Consider the following 14,106-nt stretch of genomic DNA (forward strand, 5'->3'; position numbering starts at 1 on the left):
ATATGGATTGACACTTACTTCCTGTTTGATTCTAGCTGACTTTCTGAGAAAATCAATTAAATAATCCAAATCAAGACAAAAAGGCTAAAAAATTAGGACTCAGGGCCAAAAATAAAAGCATAAATAGCTCAAACAGGCTAAACAATTGTCAGCAATATAAGGTAGTTGATAAGGACCAAAGTCAATGATTCCCTTTCAGAGACTTCGGATTCTCTAACGTAGCCTACAGCTACTCCTTAGACGCAAGCAGATGCTCCAGAGTTCTAATTTTTTCCTTTGCAGACTCCAGCTCCGACTCAACCTCTAGTTCGAACTTCTCATAATCTAAATAAAGAGCCAAGCAATCCAGCGTGGCCTGCAAAACAAATCAGCAGGGCATTAGAAAGCTAGGGGCAAGCAAAGACACAAATATAATGATACTTGGATCCTTATACATACCTTCACAAAATTATTGCGAATTTTTCTGGCTAAATCCATAGGCAAATGATTACCAGCTTGTCGTTCAAAGTGTGAAGCAGGAATTAGTTTCTTGATGATAGAAATTGGATCCTCAAGGTAGTCGCTCCATTCTGAATGAGCCTCCCTAACATCTTTCCCATTCTCAATATAGTAAAGAGTCATCGAATCCAGCATTAACTATAAAACCAAGACAAACGAGTAAGGCAAGGCAAGGATAAAACACCAAAACTTGAATCGAGATATGTACCTTAACCAAAGTGTTGAGCATTCCATCTACAAAAACCTTAGAATTATGAGCTTGTCCTTCATTGTCATCGCTGTGAATGAGCATTTTGAGGTTAGAAATTACAGTCGGAACAAGTTTGGCAACAGTCTCAGGCACACAGCTGGGACCTGCAAGGTCAAGAGTTGTTCTGTTCACACTTTCCTCGGGAGTGCCAGAGATGCGTCCTATAGGTTGGGTGTTTGTCTCAACCGGCCAGTCCCACGGTTGGGCGTCTCTTTCTACCCTTACCTCGGTAGGGTCCACATGATGAACTGGTTCAGCAACGGTACTAAGTAGGGCATCTGCTTCTGCTTCCATATGAACTGGTTGAACATTGGTGCCCTTGGTAACTTCCACATGAACTGGTTGGGTGGTGGTCTGAGGACCTCCAACTACGATGGTCTTAAGGCCTCCGTCTTCTTCTCCTCTGCCCCTGGATGCTCCTCTTCCTCTGCCCCTGCCCCTGCCCTTGCCCCTGCCTCCTCTTCTACCCACGCCTCCTCCACCCTTGTCCACATGAACTGCTTCGGCAATGGTACTAGGTAGGGCATCTCCTTCTGTTTCCACATGATCAACTGGTTGAACATTGGTGCCGGCGGTAACTTCCACATGAACTGGTTGGGAGGTGGTCTCAGGACCTCCAACTACGATGGTCTCAAGGCCTTCAACTTCTTCTTCTCCTCCGCTGCCTCCGCCTGATCCTCCACCCCCATCTTCTTCTCCTTCTCTGCCCCTAGATGCTTCTCTTCCTCTGCCCCTGCCCCTGCCCCTGCTTCCTCTTCTGCCCACGCCTGCTCCACCCCTGTCCACATGAACTGCTTCAGCAATGGTACTAGGTAGGGCATCTCCTTCTGCTTCCACATGATCAACCAGTTGAACATTGGTGCCCGCGGTAACTTCCACATGAACTGGTTGGGAGGTGGTCTCAGGACCTCCAACTACGATGGTCTCAAGGCCTTCAACTTCTTCTTCTCCTCCGCTGCCTCCACCTGATCCTCCACCCCCATCTTCTTCTCCTTCTCTGCCCCTGGATGCTTCTCTTCCTCTGCCCCTGCCCCTGCCCCTGCCCCTGCTTCCTCTTCTGCCCACGCCTGCTCCACCCCTGTCCACATGAACTGCTTCAGCAATGGTACTAGGTAGGGCATCTCCTTCTGCTTCCACATGATCAACCAGTTGAACATTGGTGCCCGCGGTAACTTCCACATGAACTGGTTGGGTGGTGGTCTCAGGACCTCCAACTACGATGGTCTCAAGGCCTCCGTCATCTTCTTCTCTTCCGCTGCCTCCGCCTGATCCTCCACCCCCGTCTTCTTGTCCTCCTCCACTACTCACTACTCGTCTTCCTCTGCCCCTGCCCCTGCCTCCTCTTGTACTGCCCACGTCTCCTCTGCCTCTGCCCCTACCTAGACCGGGAGCCGTAGGTGCTAGATTAAATTTTAACACCCTTCTTGTTGAAGTATTATAAATTATTATTATCCGCCAGCTTAACTATTTGATATGAAAAAGAAAAAGAAAAAACTAAAATTAGAATCAATTTGTAACAGTAAATAAAAAAAATAAGAGTAACGCTATAAGGAATACTAGAGTCCTCCTTGTGTCCTTCCAAATATCATATGGCTTTTAAAATCATCATTAAATTTGAGATGATCATTATTAAATTTTAATTCGATGGTAATTTTAAAAGCCACGTGACTTTTAGGACACAAGGACTCTAGAATTTATCAAAACAAACATTAACAGAATATGAACATACATCTGTCCTATTTGTCCTCTTTGATTTCTGCACAGAGAAGATCTTCTCTTTCGCCTCCAGTAACGTTAGCTTCCAAGGAGTGGAATGACCTCCTTCATCCTTGTGGTCATAAAAGGTGGCACTACCGTAATGTTTCCCATCATACTTTAGATGTGATGGCTTTTTTTTCTTTGCCCAATACGCAGATGTTGGTATTTCTTGGCAAAAAAAATACAATCGATCACAATGACTAATAATTGGATAAGATTGCAAAATCCGGCCTATATCAAAATTGAGGAGTGTCACTGTATCTAAATTTCGGAAATAACATGCAGCCGACGCTTGAATTGGTTTACCGCAAATTTTTTGAAAAAGGTATTGACGAACAAGAACTTCATGGGATGGGCAAAAGAAAATAAAAATACCAGGTGGTTGATCATCCATAGTCGTTTGAAACAAAGGAGAATAACAACTCTATAAGGGCGGCTGAATATTTGACACGCACGTTCACCTCTTACAAGAGGAAAGGTGATATATATAACTACTGTAACACCTAGGGCTTCAGCACATGCAATCCTAGGGAAAAACTTCCCTGTTTGGTTGCTGGTCCTCTTTCGGAAAGAATCATCTCTTCTATACGTCCAGGTTCTTCCAGTCGGCTACAGTACTCGTAAAAATCTGCTCTCTATCATGCCCACGTTGTGTCTCTATTCGGTCCACATATGGAAAGAAACATATGAGGAAACCGCATGACCTGCTCAACTAATACTCTGCATGGCGCCGCACGACCTCATATAGCTAGGTTAAGACCAAAATATGGAGCATCTGCTTGCGTCTAAGGAGTGGCTGTAGGCTACGTTAGAGAATCCGAAGTCTCTGAAAGGGAATCATTGACTTTGGTCCTTATCAACTACCTTATATTGCTGACAATTGTTTAGCCTGTTTGAGCTATTTATGCTTTTATTTTTGGCCCTGAGTCCTAATTTTTTAGCCTTTTTGTCTTGATTTGGATTATTTAATTGATTTTCTCATAAAGTCAGCTGGAATCAAACATGAAGTAAGTGTCAATCCATATATATATATTCTAGTTTGTTGTGCTTCTGATATATCTAATTTTTGAGTTGGTAATTAGGATTGAGGAAATTTATGGGTGTTGAAATAAGATTAGGAGGCGTAAGTTATCAGGGATTGTTGACCGCCATTTGAAGTCCATGAACACAAACAAACCACTCTGTCGGTGTTATTTGAAATATGTATTATAAACTCTAAAAGTATTTATGGTTTCCACTTGCTAGCCGTAGGCAGTCAAGGTTGTGTATATCTCGAATGCTAAGGTACCTACTTATTTATAAAATTAGGATACCCACAAGTTACAAATGAAGAATTAAATCAAAAATATTTATAACTACTGTATCTGCGTAATGGGATAATAATATATACTAAATATTGTAGTGAAAAATTATGAAAAGTGGTTAATTCTATTATTTATTTTTCACAAAGGTATACACAACAATCTCCACTTATTAAATAAAAAATATAAAAATATAAAAAATATATTGCACAGAAAAAGATTGTTATGCTTCCTGAAAACGTGCTTTCTATTGATTGTCAAGCCTCTTTATTTTAGGGCCTTTTCCTGTCTCCATGATGCCCTGTGCATAGTAAAAGTTCTGTCATTTCTCCATTTGACAAGTAGCCGTTATTTTCACGAGTAACATATGCTATATATTATTCTCTTATCTTACTCTCAAATTACTGGTTGATATGGCAGACTTAGCAGTGCTCATCAGTCATTAGATCAATTTTTACAATAAAAAATAAAATAAAATAATAATCAAGAACTGATAGGCACTGCCACATTAGCCCAATAGTATAAAAGTTGAATTGGAAATGATGATATAGAAATACTCTATTTTTCACACTTTCATACATATTCCAACTCATCTTCTGTACTTTTACTGACTTCACGATTTTTCCAACTCATCCACTAGAGTTCGTCTATACGGCAGACTTTGGTCGTCCCAGTGTCTGCCCCAGTCAAATGTGTAATATATCAAAACCTGATTTAAGTTTTCCCCCATTTAAAAATAAACCCTAAAAACGTGTGATATATCAAAAAAAAATATAAATAAAAAGTTAGATTATCAAGGAAATAAAAACATTCGACTGCTTTCTCTCTTTTCATCACTTATAAATATGACAAATAAAAGAATGGAAGTTTGAACGAAAATAATACAAATTCTTTCCTTACACATCTCCTACCATCTTATTTTCAAATAAAAATTAAGAAGTTTGATTATCAAGAAATAATAACATTCCACTCCTTTCTCTCCTTTCAGCACTTATAATAATTAGCATGTAACCCGCGTCATGCGCGGGTTTTTACAAATTAAAATTACTTTAAGTGCTTATGTTTTAAAAGTAATAGATAATGTACAAAGTAGTTTTAAAAAAAGTTTTGAGTTATTCTATTAAAATGCTACATTTAATTTAAAAAAAAAAATAAAAAAATTAGGAATAGAATAAAAATACATAAATATATATTGTGAATTATGTCTTAAGGAAGCAAAATAAATCACATGTATTAATTTTTTTTTACAAATTATCATTTACTTAATGTCTTCATCAAACTCACGTAAAACATATAATATTATTTGTTACTTAAGAGAATAATCAAAGAATGCAATGGTAAAAAGTATAAGTATATACCAATTCAATTTGTGAATTACAATTTACAATATTGATGAAGCAAGAAATATTTATTGAGAACATACCTCCGTATGTATTGCAATTTATTTGCAAAAATAAGTTAAAGTAATGCTACAAAATAAATTGAGGGAACTCCAAACTGCCCAATGAGATTGAGATCTCAACTCGTCTGCGTTTTCTCCCCGAACACTGAAAGAATAAAGATCAACCCAAATCCACATAGTTAACAACCAACTCTAATTAATAATAATAATAATAATAATAATAATAAAATCATTTAAAAAAAATTAAAAAAAAAAAAACTTTACAGGACTTAGATACCTGAAGTTCCAGACTTTGCTATGATTCCCAAATTCTTGATTAAATCATCCTTTGTCATACCAATACCTCTGTCACAAATTGAAAGGATTTTCTTCTCCTTGTCTAATTTAATCTGCGTTATATCATTTCACATGTTTCAGACCAAAAAAGAAAAAGAAAAAGCCGTTCCATATTCAGCAATACATGTATCGACTATTATCAAATTATTTAGACTTTTTCTTCTCTCTTTAGCGCAATACTAAGGTTGCGTTGGAAATCACGATTTCATAAAAAAAAAAAAAAAAAAATGCGATTTTAAATCAAATCGCAGAAAATAAATCATTTGAGAATTGAGTTTTTAAAAAATTGTGATTTCAAAATGCAAAAAACTGTTTTTTCAAATCGCAGTAAAGAGAGTGCTTTTTTGAAAACCTAAAATTTTAAAGGCTAATAATCTGGAGTTTTAAATGCCAAAGTGCGATTTTGCCAAACGCTTAACTGCATTTTTTAGAAATTCTTTTTTTAAATCACAAATTTTAAAATCTCAATTTTTAAATCGTACTTTTAGAAATCACAAATCCAAACGAATCCTAAGAATGCGATTGACCCCGCAATTTAGCAGGTTAAAGTTCATTTTTAAAAAATAGCAGAAATTTGAAAACAATGGCAACTATTTGAAAGGTCAAACTCCAATTTAAATACTAAACCACAATTTTATCAAAATGTGATTTAGAAACTGCTAACCAAGCGGGCTATAATTCAATGTTTCATTATCTTTATTAATTTAATGTGGCCAAATTACTGACCTGGATGTCAGGCTCGGTGTTCTTTCCTTTGCCCAAAATCTCTTTTCTTGTGAGAGAAAGGAACTTAATCTTGTCCAATGCCTGAAATTGAAAAGTATAACGGTTTTGCATAATTAACATTAAATCGTAATAATAATTATAAATAAGAAATGTGGTTCACAAAACACAATCTTACGTCAGAGGCGTTGGAGATTAACTCCATGAGAAAAATGTCCTTGTTCCTATAGAGGGAGTAGAATGTTCTAGCCAAAAAAAAAAAAACGTTTGTCTCTCTCTGGTAAGACGCACGTCCCTCTTTTTCAGTTTTCCTTCTTTTTACTTTGTTTTTTTGAAAACAGTTAAACTTGTTTCAGATATCTGTTTAGCAAACAGTTATGATGCAGTTATTTTGATTCCATAAAATAGGTACACTTATATATCAATTGCATGAGATGCCATATGTTTAACACATAAATGGGGGTTCAGTTAAATGCCGCATTTTTAACACAAAAATAAGTACACTTGTAAGTTTAATAGAATGCCACTTGTCTTAATATTATGCATTCCTCTAAATGATTCTTCTATTATATATATATATGATATATGATATATGATATGATGACAATTGAAAAATTGAAGGAAAATGATGTAAATTCATTCCTTACACACATCCTACCCATTTTATTTTCAAATCAACCATTGGATTTGTAAGATTCACATTAGGTCCCACAAATCCAACGGTGAATTTGAAACTTGATTATATGGAGATAAGTAAGAAATGGTTAGGAGATGGATGTCTAACATGTCACAAGTTTTAAACCGTCAAAGAGATTAACCATTTCACACACAAAGTGATGAAGCTACTATCATTTTGTAAGGGTGACACCACATTATAGATTATCCCTAATTTAAATGTTAAATTATGCACTTAGCAAAGTCATAGTCATGGAAATGAGTTTATACAGGTTATGGAGGAGCTGTCAAACAGGTGCAATAATGATGAGTGTGAATTGATGGTGCCATGGTGGTGATAGTAAGGAAAAATTGGTTTAGAAGAAATAGAGGGAGAGTTTACTCACCCTAATCAAGTTATTCAAGGGGGTACTAAATTCTTGGTGAATATATATAGTAAAGTTAACGCTAAGGAAAATAGTCTAAAGAAAGATATATATGGCTAAGAGGAGCAAAGGTTGTGGAAGCATTCCCACAAGGATTTCAAAAGGTGAACTGGGATGTGGCACTGAATACAGTTAATAAATGTATTGGCATATGTATCATTTTGCAAGATCATTAGGGATATGTACTTGCAGCTAAAAGAACAACCAAATTGGTTATTTTAGAACCAGTAGCGGCGGAGGCTTTGACTGTATTGCATATAATAGAATTTAGTCATGATTTAGAGCTACAAAGAATCATCATGGAGGGTGATGCAGCTCAAATAGTTTTCATAACGAAACTGGAGTAGATATAGACTACTAGTGGAGGATACTAAAGGAGTTTTGAAAAGATTGCATAATTGGCAGATTTGTCACCGTAGAAAAGAAGCATTTTAGGTCTTAAAATACTACTTTTGACATTATCGTACTAGTAATCTTTTTTTTTTAATCTTCTGTAATAAAGTCCAAGAGAAACTATATTTAAGTGCATGCATCCATGTGCTCGTGTGCATGAGAGAGAGAAATTGAGGCACCTTTTCTCTGGAATAAACTTCACATTTGGTATTGTTCCTGTTGAAAAAGGAAAGATTATCTTCCTGATTTCTCTCCCAGATTTTCTCCTTGATTTATCTCATTAATTAGAGTGTTGCAGATTTGCTGAATATGTTGAAGATTTTATGAAGATTTGTCCACTGTAAATAAGGCAGATTTATATGTATTAATTTGATTACGATATTTCTTTCCATATTAGGTTCTAGGTTTTTCCGATTTAATCAATGTAGCCTTATGGCACAATATGAAGTTGGAAGTCATGTAATCAAGATATCAAGTCCTCAAGGAATAATAATATTTCCCTTTCTCTATTTTTCTACAGTTCCCTCATGATATGAACAAGCCTTGTAAATTAGCCAAAAATATCCCCTTGTCCCGGTCCAGGTTCGTACCTTAGCCGCTCCTTTCAGAAGTAAGGCCATCGCTGGCACTAGATTGTCATAGTCACTATCTGTAAAGTTTATACGCAAAGTATGTACATGCTTCAAAGGAATCGGTAGCATGCCTGCCTCATATAATGCCTGCAACATTACGAATGTCAATTATTAGAATGACATTGAAGATAAAATCATATTTCCTTAAAGATTTCATTGCAAAATAAGTTCTCAACAAGTAAATTGTTCCCCATAGTGGGTGAAGATGATGCGGTTGTTTACCTGAAGACACGGAAACTGTATCACTAGATCTTTGATCCCTTCTAGAAATTGGAAATACTCCATGTGCGGGGGCCTCCATGAGCTAGAAAGCTGTTCAAGACTTAATGCACAAGAACGTAAACACTTTAAGTTCCCCAGAAAATAGTTATCTGGAGCAAATCCACCCCATGTAAAACATTTGAGATGGGGAGTAGCAATTTTCAGTGATCTACCACCAGAGGGAAAAAATTTCCAGCATATTATCAACTCCTCAAGTAGCTCCCCAGAGACATTCACATGGAATAGGTCATTATGCATATAACTCGTAATTTCTAGATATTTAAGAGATGAGGACTGGATGCTAATGTTATTCGTCCCATTAACGCCATGAAGGCATAACTTATCAAGGGAGTTGCAAGAAGACAAGACCCGTTCCACAAAAAGGTCGTCAAGAACTCGAACATGTGTTAGTGATAACGATTGAAGCTTCTTGAACCCAGTTGAGGACGGCAGTTGGAGAACCCCTCCAAACAAACTCACTGTTAGAAACCTCAACGATTCACAATGCAAAACACAAAGTGGCATGTGAAAAGTCCCTCGACGAAATATACAAAGGTCAAGATAAAGCACTTCAACATTAGACCTTACTGCATCATGCAACCATGTGAGAAAACGATATTCTTCAGAATGCCAATCAGGAAAAGTCCAATGAACGCAAAACTGCACCATCTTCATTCCATTGCGTCGAAGCATCAACCTATCAAGAAAATTCTTGAAGTAAATTAGTTTAAAATCCTTGCCTTTATATCGCCTACCGTCAACGTTAAGGGTCAAGGACGGAATAGATATGCATAATTCTTGCCACCACTTTGACACTACGCTCAATCGTGCAATGTTTTCCATTGTAAGAAATGAAAGGATGTGATGAGCAATATGATTCGGAAGATTGCTGATTCTGTCGCTATTATCTACAAAACTTCCTTTAGATTGCAACAAAGAACATGCCTCCAGTTTAGACAGCTTTTCCATGATAATAAAATTTGCCTTTTTCACTGAGAGAAATAAAAGGATACATAACTACTTGTAAGGATTAAGAAAATGTTAAACAAAAATAGCTATCTCTTTTGTAATCTATTGTTATTATATCATCAACAATTCATTAGCATTTTTTTTTTTAAAATAGTTAGTTGCAAAAACATCCAATGAGTTTCAAACTCACAACTTAACCTTCCATCTTGTTCTTATTAGCCAAAACGTGACATTTGATCTAGAGCTCATTGATATCAACATTATTACTATTATTACTGTTAAAATTAATGCATTTCTCTACAAACAACAGGAGGAGGTAATTAGATATGCTGCCAACAAAAATTCAAGAGTAATTATAAAATATGAAATCTAGATAAAGCATTAGAAATTGATCATGCTCATGTAGATAAAGCAATAAAATATTTTTTTGATAAAGCAATAAAATATATCATCTAGATAAAGCATTGGAAATTGATCATACTCATGCAATAACCAATAAAATAAAAAACACGGTAAATGTGGTCGAAATCCTAGTATTGCACCTTTCAAGCCTTTTTTCTTTTTGATAAGTTAAACAAGAGGTTCAATTGACAGATGTGGGATTTCAACCCTCACTTTTTCAGCTTTTATAAGTCTTAAAATATTTCCTAACCTTGTTCTATTCCATCACTAGGCAACTAACACAAAGACCGGTACCATTACCACCGGCATACCACATTCAAACTAACCCATGCGACCATTGTGTCTACAAAAACAATAATTGTCATACGACTGCTACTAGTACCAGAGTGTTACACATAGCAGGCACCTAAGATTTCACTCCAAGTGAGTTATCTTCTTTCCTTTATTCGAGCTCCGGAAACTTTGTGCAAACAACTAACATACAACAAATTTAAAAAAAAAAAAAAAAAAAAAAAAAAAAAAAAAAAAAAAAACTAAAACAGAAAAAAAAAAATCATAAAATTACCCTAGGGGTCTAGGGTGTTACAGATATCATTAGGGAAGCAACTACGTCCTATTCAAAATATACATATTTTTTTTATTTAGATTTCTAAAGTACGATTTTCTTTAAAGCTTTTGCTCTCTAGTTTAGTCTGAAAAGCATACTTGTGCTATGTCACAGTTTTTTAATTGGGTGGTAAAACCCATCTATATCAAGTGGCAATTTGCTCCATTCATGTAATTGGTGAACAAATGGATGAGGAAATGGAGCAAAAGATGAGCGAGCTGACAATGGAGCAGAAGACTTCGAATATGAACAAACTCAATGAAAGCTCACATGAACTAGTGACATGCGGGCCTACAACTGAATTTGGTGAGTTCATTCAACGCCATCATTGTATTAGAGATAGGAAAACTCATTCTCAACTCTAATTGAACCTCGTCGAGCACTTATGGCAACTACATGGCGAGGCATAGGAACTTGTGATGAAGAAATGTCATGAACATTGTTTTTTGAAGGTTTATATATTTCAATTATTATTGTTATTTTTGTAGCTACAGCTCTTCAACGTAAACTTTCTTTCTAATTAGTGGAACATCACAATCATAAAAGTTCTTTAATTCTAGCCTACACGACCATTACCTAATAAAGCATTTTTTTTTTCGTTTAATTGCTTGAGGTGCTAAAAACACATATACCATTAATAAACAAACATATATAAGAAATCCAAGAGTAAGCAATTACAAAAAAGAGCAAGCAAAATTCCTTATCTCATTTTGGCTTAGGTTACAATGAAACATACAGCTATTCCATTAGAGTACAATGAAACATATAGATAGCTATTCCATTAGAGTACATTACCCACATAATCCCTTCACTTCCACGCAAAGCCTCTAAAAAAAAATTTCTTTTTCTTTTTTTTGGATAGGTAAAAAAATTTCATAAAAAAAGCGTAAGGCGCTTCTAAGTACATAGGGGCAACTTAGCTAACCCACATAAAAAAAACCCGAGAAAACCACAAGAAACTACGTACCCACAACACCCAAATGAAACCCAAAATACAAAAGAAGCTCTCAACAAACACCCAAGACACAATAGAAACCCCCCATCAAATACCCAAGATACAAAGTAGCCCTCTATAATACAATAAAACCCAAGATACAAAGTAACCCCCCATCAAAAAGATACAATAGAAACCCCCCATAATACAATGAAATCCAAGATACAATAGTAACCCCCCATGATACAATAAAACCTCCAAACAAGAAAACTTCCTAAACCCAAGAAAACCCCCCAAAACGCACACAACAACCCAAACAACCAACCAAAAAAAAAAACCACAAACCCAAAACCCGAGCTACAAGGAAAAAAAAAAAACTGCAGTAAAAGCCCCCAAACAACAATAAAGCTCTCAAGAAACCCAAAGTCCAAATAAATAAAAGCCCTCAAAAAACACCCAACCCAAATAAACATAAGAAGCCCCCAGCAAACCCTCCCTAAAACCCAAGAGAGACAACCAAACCCGAGCCAACAGCAGCCCAAAAAACAAAAATAGCCCCATGAAAAACCCAAACCTGCCCAAAAGTACCCAAACCCAACAGAAATACAAACCCAAAAAATACAAAACAAGCCCGAAATACAACTGAAAAGCAAACCCAAAATACAACTGAAAAGCAAAAAAAATACAAAGTAAACTCGAAATACAGTGATTAAGCCACTGGAAAAAATCAAGTTATTTGCACACAGCAAAGGCAGTGAAAACAAAACTTCTTTTTCTTTTGGGGGTCAAAATCTTCACTTAAATATACCTAGTTCAGCTCAAACTATAGGTTTAAATCATTGAATAGAAACCAGATTCAACTCCCTCTAAATCCTCCAAATACAAGACATGTAGCTTGTTGTGAACTAAAGAAATGTATTTCAGATGACTATGAAATCTACTGCCTTGACCCTGAGTTCAGCAAATGTATAATACCACAAATAAGTTATTAAGGTTCAGCAAATTTCTCCAGTCCAATTAGCACATTGTATTATCAGCATATGGCCTCCAGCAAACACAGAAACATGCGTACACACATATTTGATAAAAAAAAATTCAACATGTAGGCAATTTTTTGGAAAAGAAATCAATATAAATATTCAACAAAAGAAAGAGAATGAGCACCTGACCAACGAGAGAGGAGCGTTTCCGGCGAAAATGGAGAGCTTTCCGGCAAGAGAGGAGCGTTTCCGGCGATAGAGAGATTTCCGGCGAAAATGAAGAGCATTTCCGGCGAAAAGTGAGAGGGTATCTGGCAAGAGATTTCCCGGCGAAAAGTGATAGAGAGTCTGGCGAGAGAGAGAGAGAGAGAGAGAGAGAGAGAGAGAGAGAGGGGGGGGGAAGATTTTGAAATTTGAAAGTGTTTCGGACAAGAGAATCACTTCTATACGGTTGTGGCAGAAACCCAACCTTTTGTGCCCTTCTACAAAGCTTTAGAATATGAACATTTTCCTCGATAAGACAAAAGACACCTGGAGCTCTTTTAGACCTTTAGATGCAACCAATGGCCAAGATTTTGAAATTTGAGGAACTCAGATTTCTTAAAATCTGAGGGGATCCGGATCCGGCAATTTTGAACGGCCTATTGGCGCTCCTGCTCCTGGTGCCTTCGCTTGCTAGCATTGGGCCGTTCCTTGGGCTTCATCTCTATTCTATTTTATTCGACTCTTCCAGGAGCCCGTTAAGAAAAAATTAAAAGGCCTTTACGTCACATTCAAGCTTGGAGGCCCTAATCAACCTCTTTTTCGCTCTTACACCGGTATTTTGCTTTAAAAAAAAAAATGCTACAATGGAAGATCTTTCTCACTTCTAATCCGAAAGAAAGAAGAAGCGGATGATCCTTTAAACGAATATATGGGGTAGGCTCTCCAACAACATATCCAACATAAGCTAAAAAAATGCGGAAATAATTACAAATAGTAGAAAATTGGTAAAAAAAAAAAACCAACAAATATATAAGATTTGAATATCAATTATTAATATTCTAAATTGGTATTTTTTTATTAAAAAAAAAAAATGCATGTAAGAATCATATCTATTCACGTGCTCTACATACATATATCAATTTAAGAAGCTAAGAATTTTTAATGTATGAGATTTGGAGTTGCACCTTCGACCAGCAACATGTTCTTTTGCATTATCATTATGCTTAAAGACCATTGATCTGAGATAGAAAATAATTAAAAGAACTCTACTCTATTGTGCCTTAGGTAGTTAAAGCACTCATTTGCCAAGATAAATGGCTTTTTTGGAAAAGAACTTTTAGAATGGCAGATTTAGTTGATGGTAGTCCACTGCCACCTTATTGATCTGCCTGATGTCAATGCCATCATTCTTTTCGGTAACTGTATATGTAAATTTCTTTAAATCTCCCAACTTCAGGAGACCTAATTGCTTGGATAACATCAGAAAAGCCAGAGATATTGGCTAAAGTAGTGGCTTATATTTGTAGTTTCAGAACTGCTACCTAAATTATATGGGCATGGCCATGTTTTGAACAT

At 36.1% G+C, this 14,106-nt stretch overlaps 1 protein-coding gene across 5 annotated transcripts; it reads right to left on the minus strand.

The window, feature by feature from the left end:
• On the minus strand, window positions 1–13,023 carry LOC133854284 (F-box/LRR-repeat protein At3g58980-like). Of its 5 annotated transcripts, none has more exons than XR_009896799.1 (7): window positions 12,731–13,023; window positions 8,616–9,646; window positions 8,352–8,480; window positions 6,272–6,352; window positions 5,487–5,598; window positions 5,231–5,354; window positions 3,926–4,108 (listed from the first exon to the last, which is right to left on the minus strand). XR_009896799.1 is itself a non-coding variant. In XM_062290429.1 (6 exons), exons 2-6 carry the CDS (start codon window positions 9,345–9,347, stop codon window positions 5,326–5,328), a joined length of 1,083 nt encoding a protein of 360 aa, XP_062146413.1. In that variant the 5' UTR covers window positions 9,348–9,351; window positions 12,731–13,023; the 3' UTR covers window positions 5,143–5,325. The 5 variants fall into 5 exon arrangements, 3 of the variants coding, with proteins under 3 accessions (XP_062146404.1, XP_062146413.1, XP_062146387.1); XR_009896800.1 differs by lacking the exon at window positions 3,926–4,108 and adding an exon at window positions 4,397–4,484; XM_062290429.1 differs by lacking the exon at window positions 3,926–4,108 and having other exon boundaries at window positions 5,143–5,354; window positions 8,616–9,351.
• Between the last annotated feature and the right edge of the window lie 1,083 nt (window positions 13,024–14,106).

This window comes from Alnus glutinosa, chromosome 1 (genome assembly GCF_958979055.1).
Source record: "Alnus glutinosa chromosome 1, dhAlnGlut1.1, whole genome shotgun sequence".
NCBI classification, from domain to species: domain Eukaryota; kingdom Viridiplantae; phylum Streptophyta; class Magnoliopsida; order Fagales; family Betulaceae; genus Alnus; species Alnus glutinosa.

Excerpts from the sequence above, each read along its gene's own strand:
- LOC133854284 (XM_062290403.1), bottom strand. The coding sequence starts at position 12,833 with ATGCTCTTCATTTTCGCCGGAAATCTCTCTATCGCCGGAAACGCTCCT. Across the intron at positions 8,481-8,615 it reads TACAGTTTCCGTGTCTTCAG|GCATTATATGAGGCAGGCAT; the intron begins GTAAACAACCGC and ends GTAATGTTGCAG. Across the intron at positions 5,599-6,271 it reads ACACCGAGCCTGACATCCAG|ATTAAATTAGACAAGGAGAA; the intron begins GTCAGTAATTTG and ends GATATAACGCAG.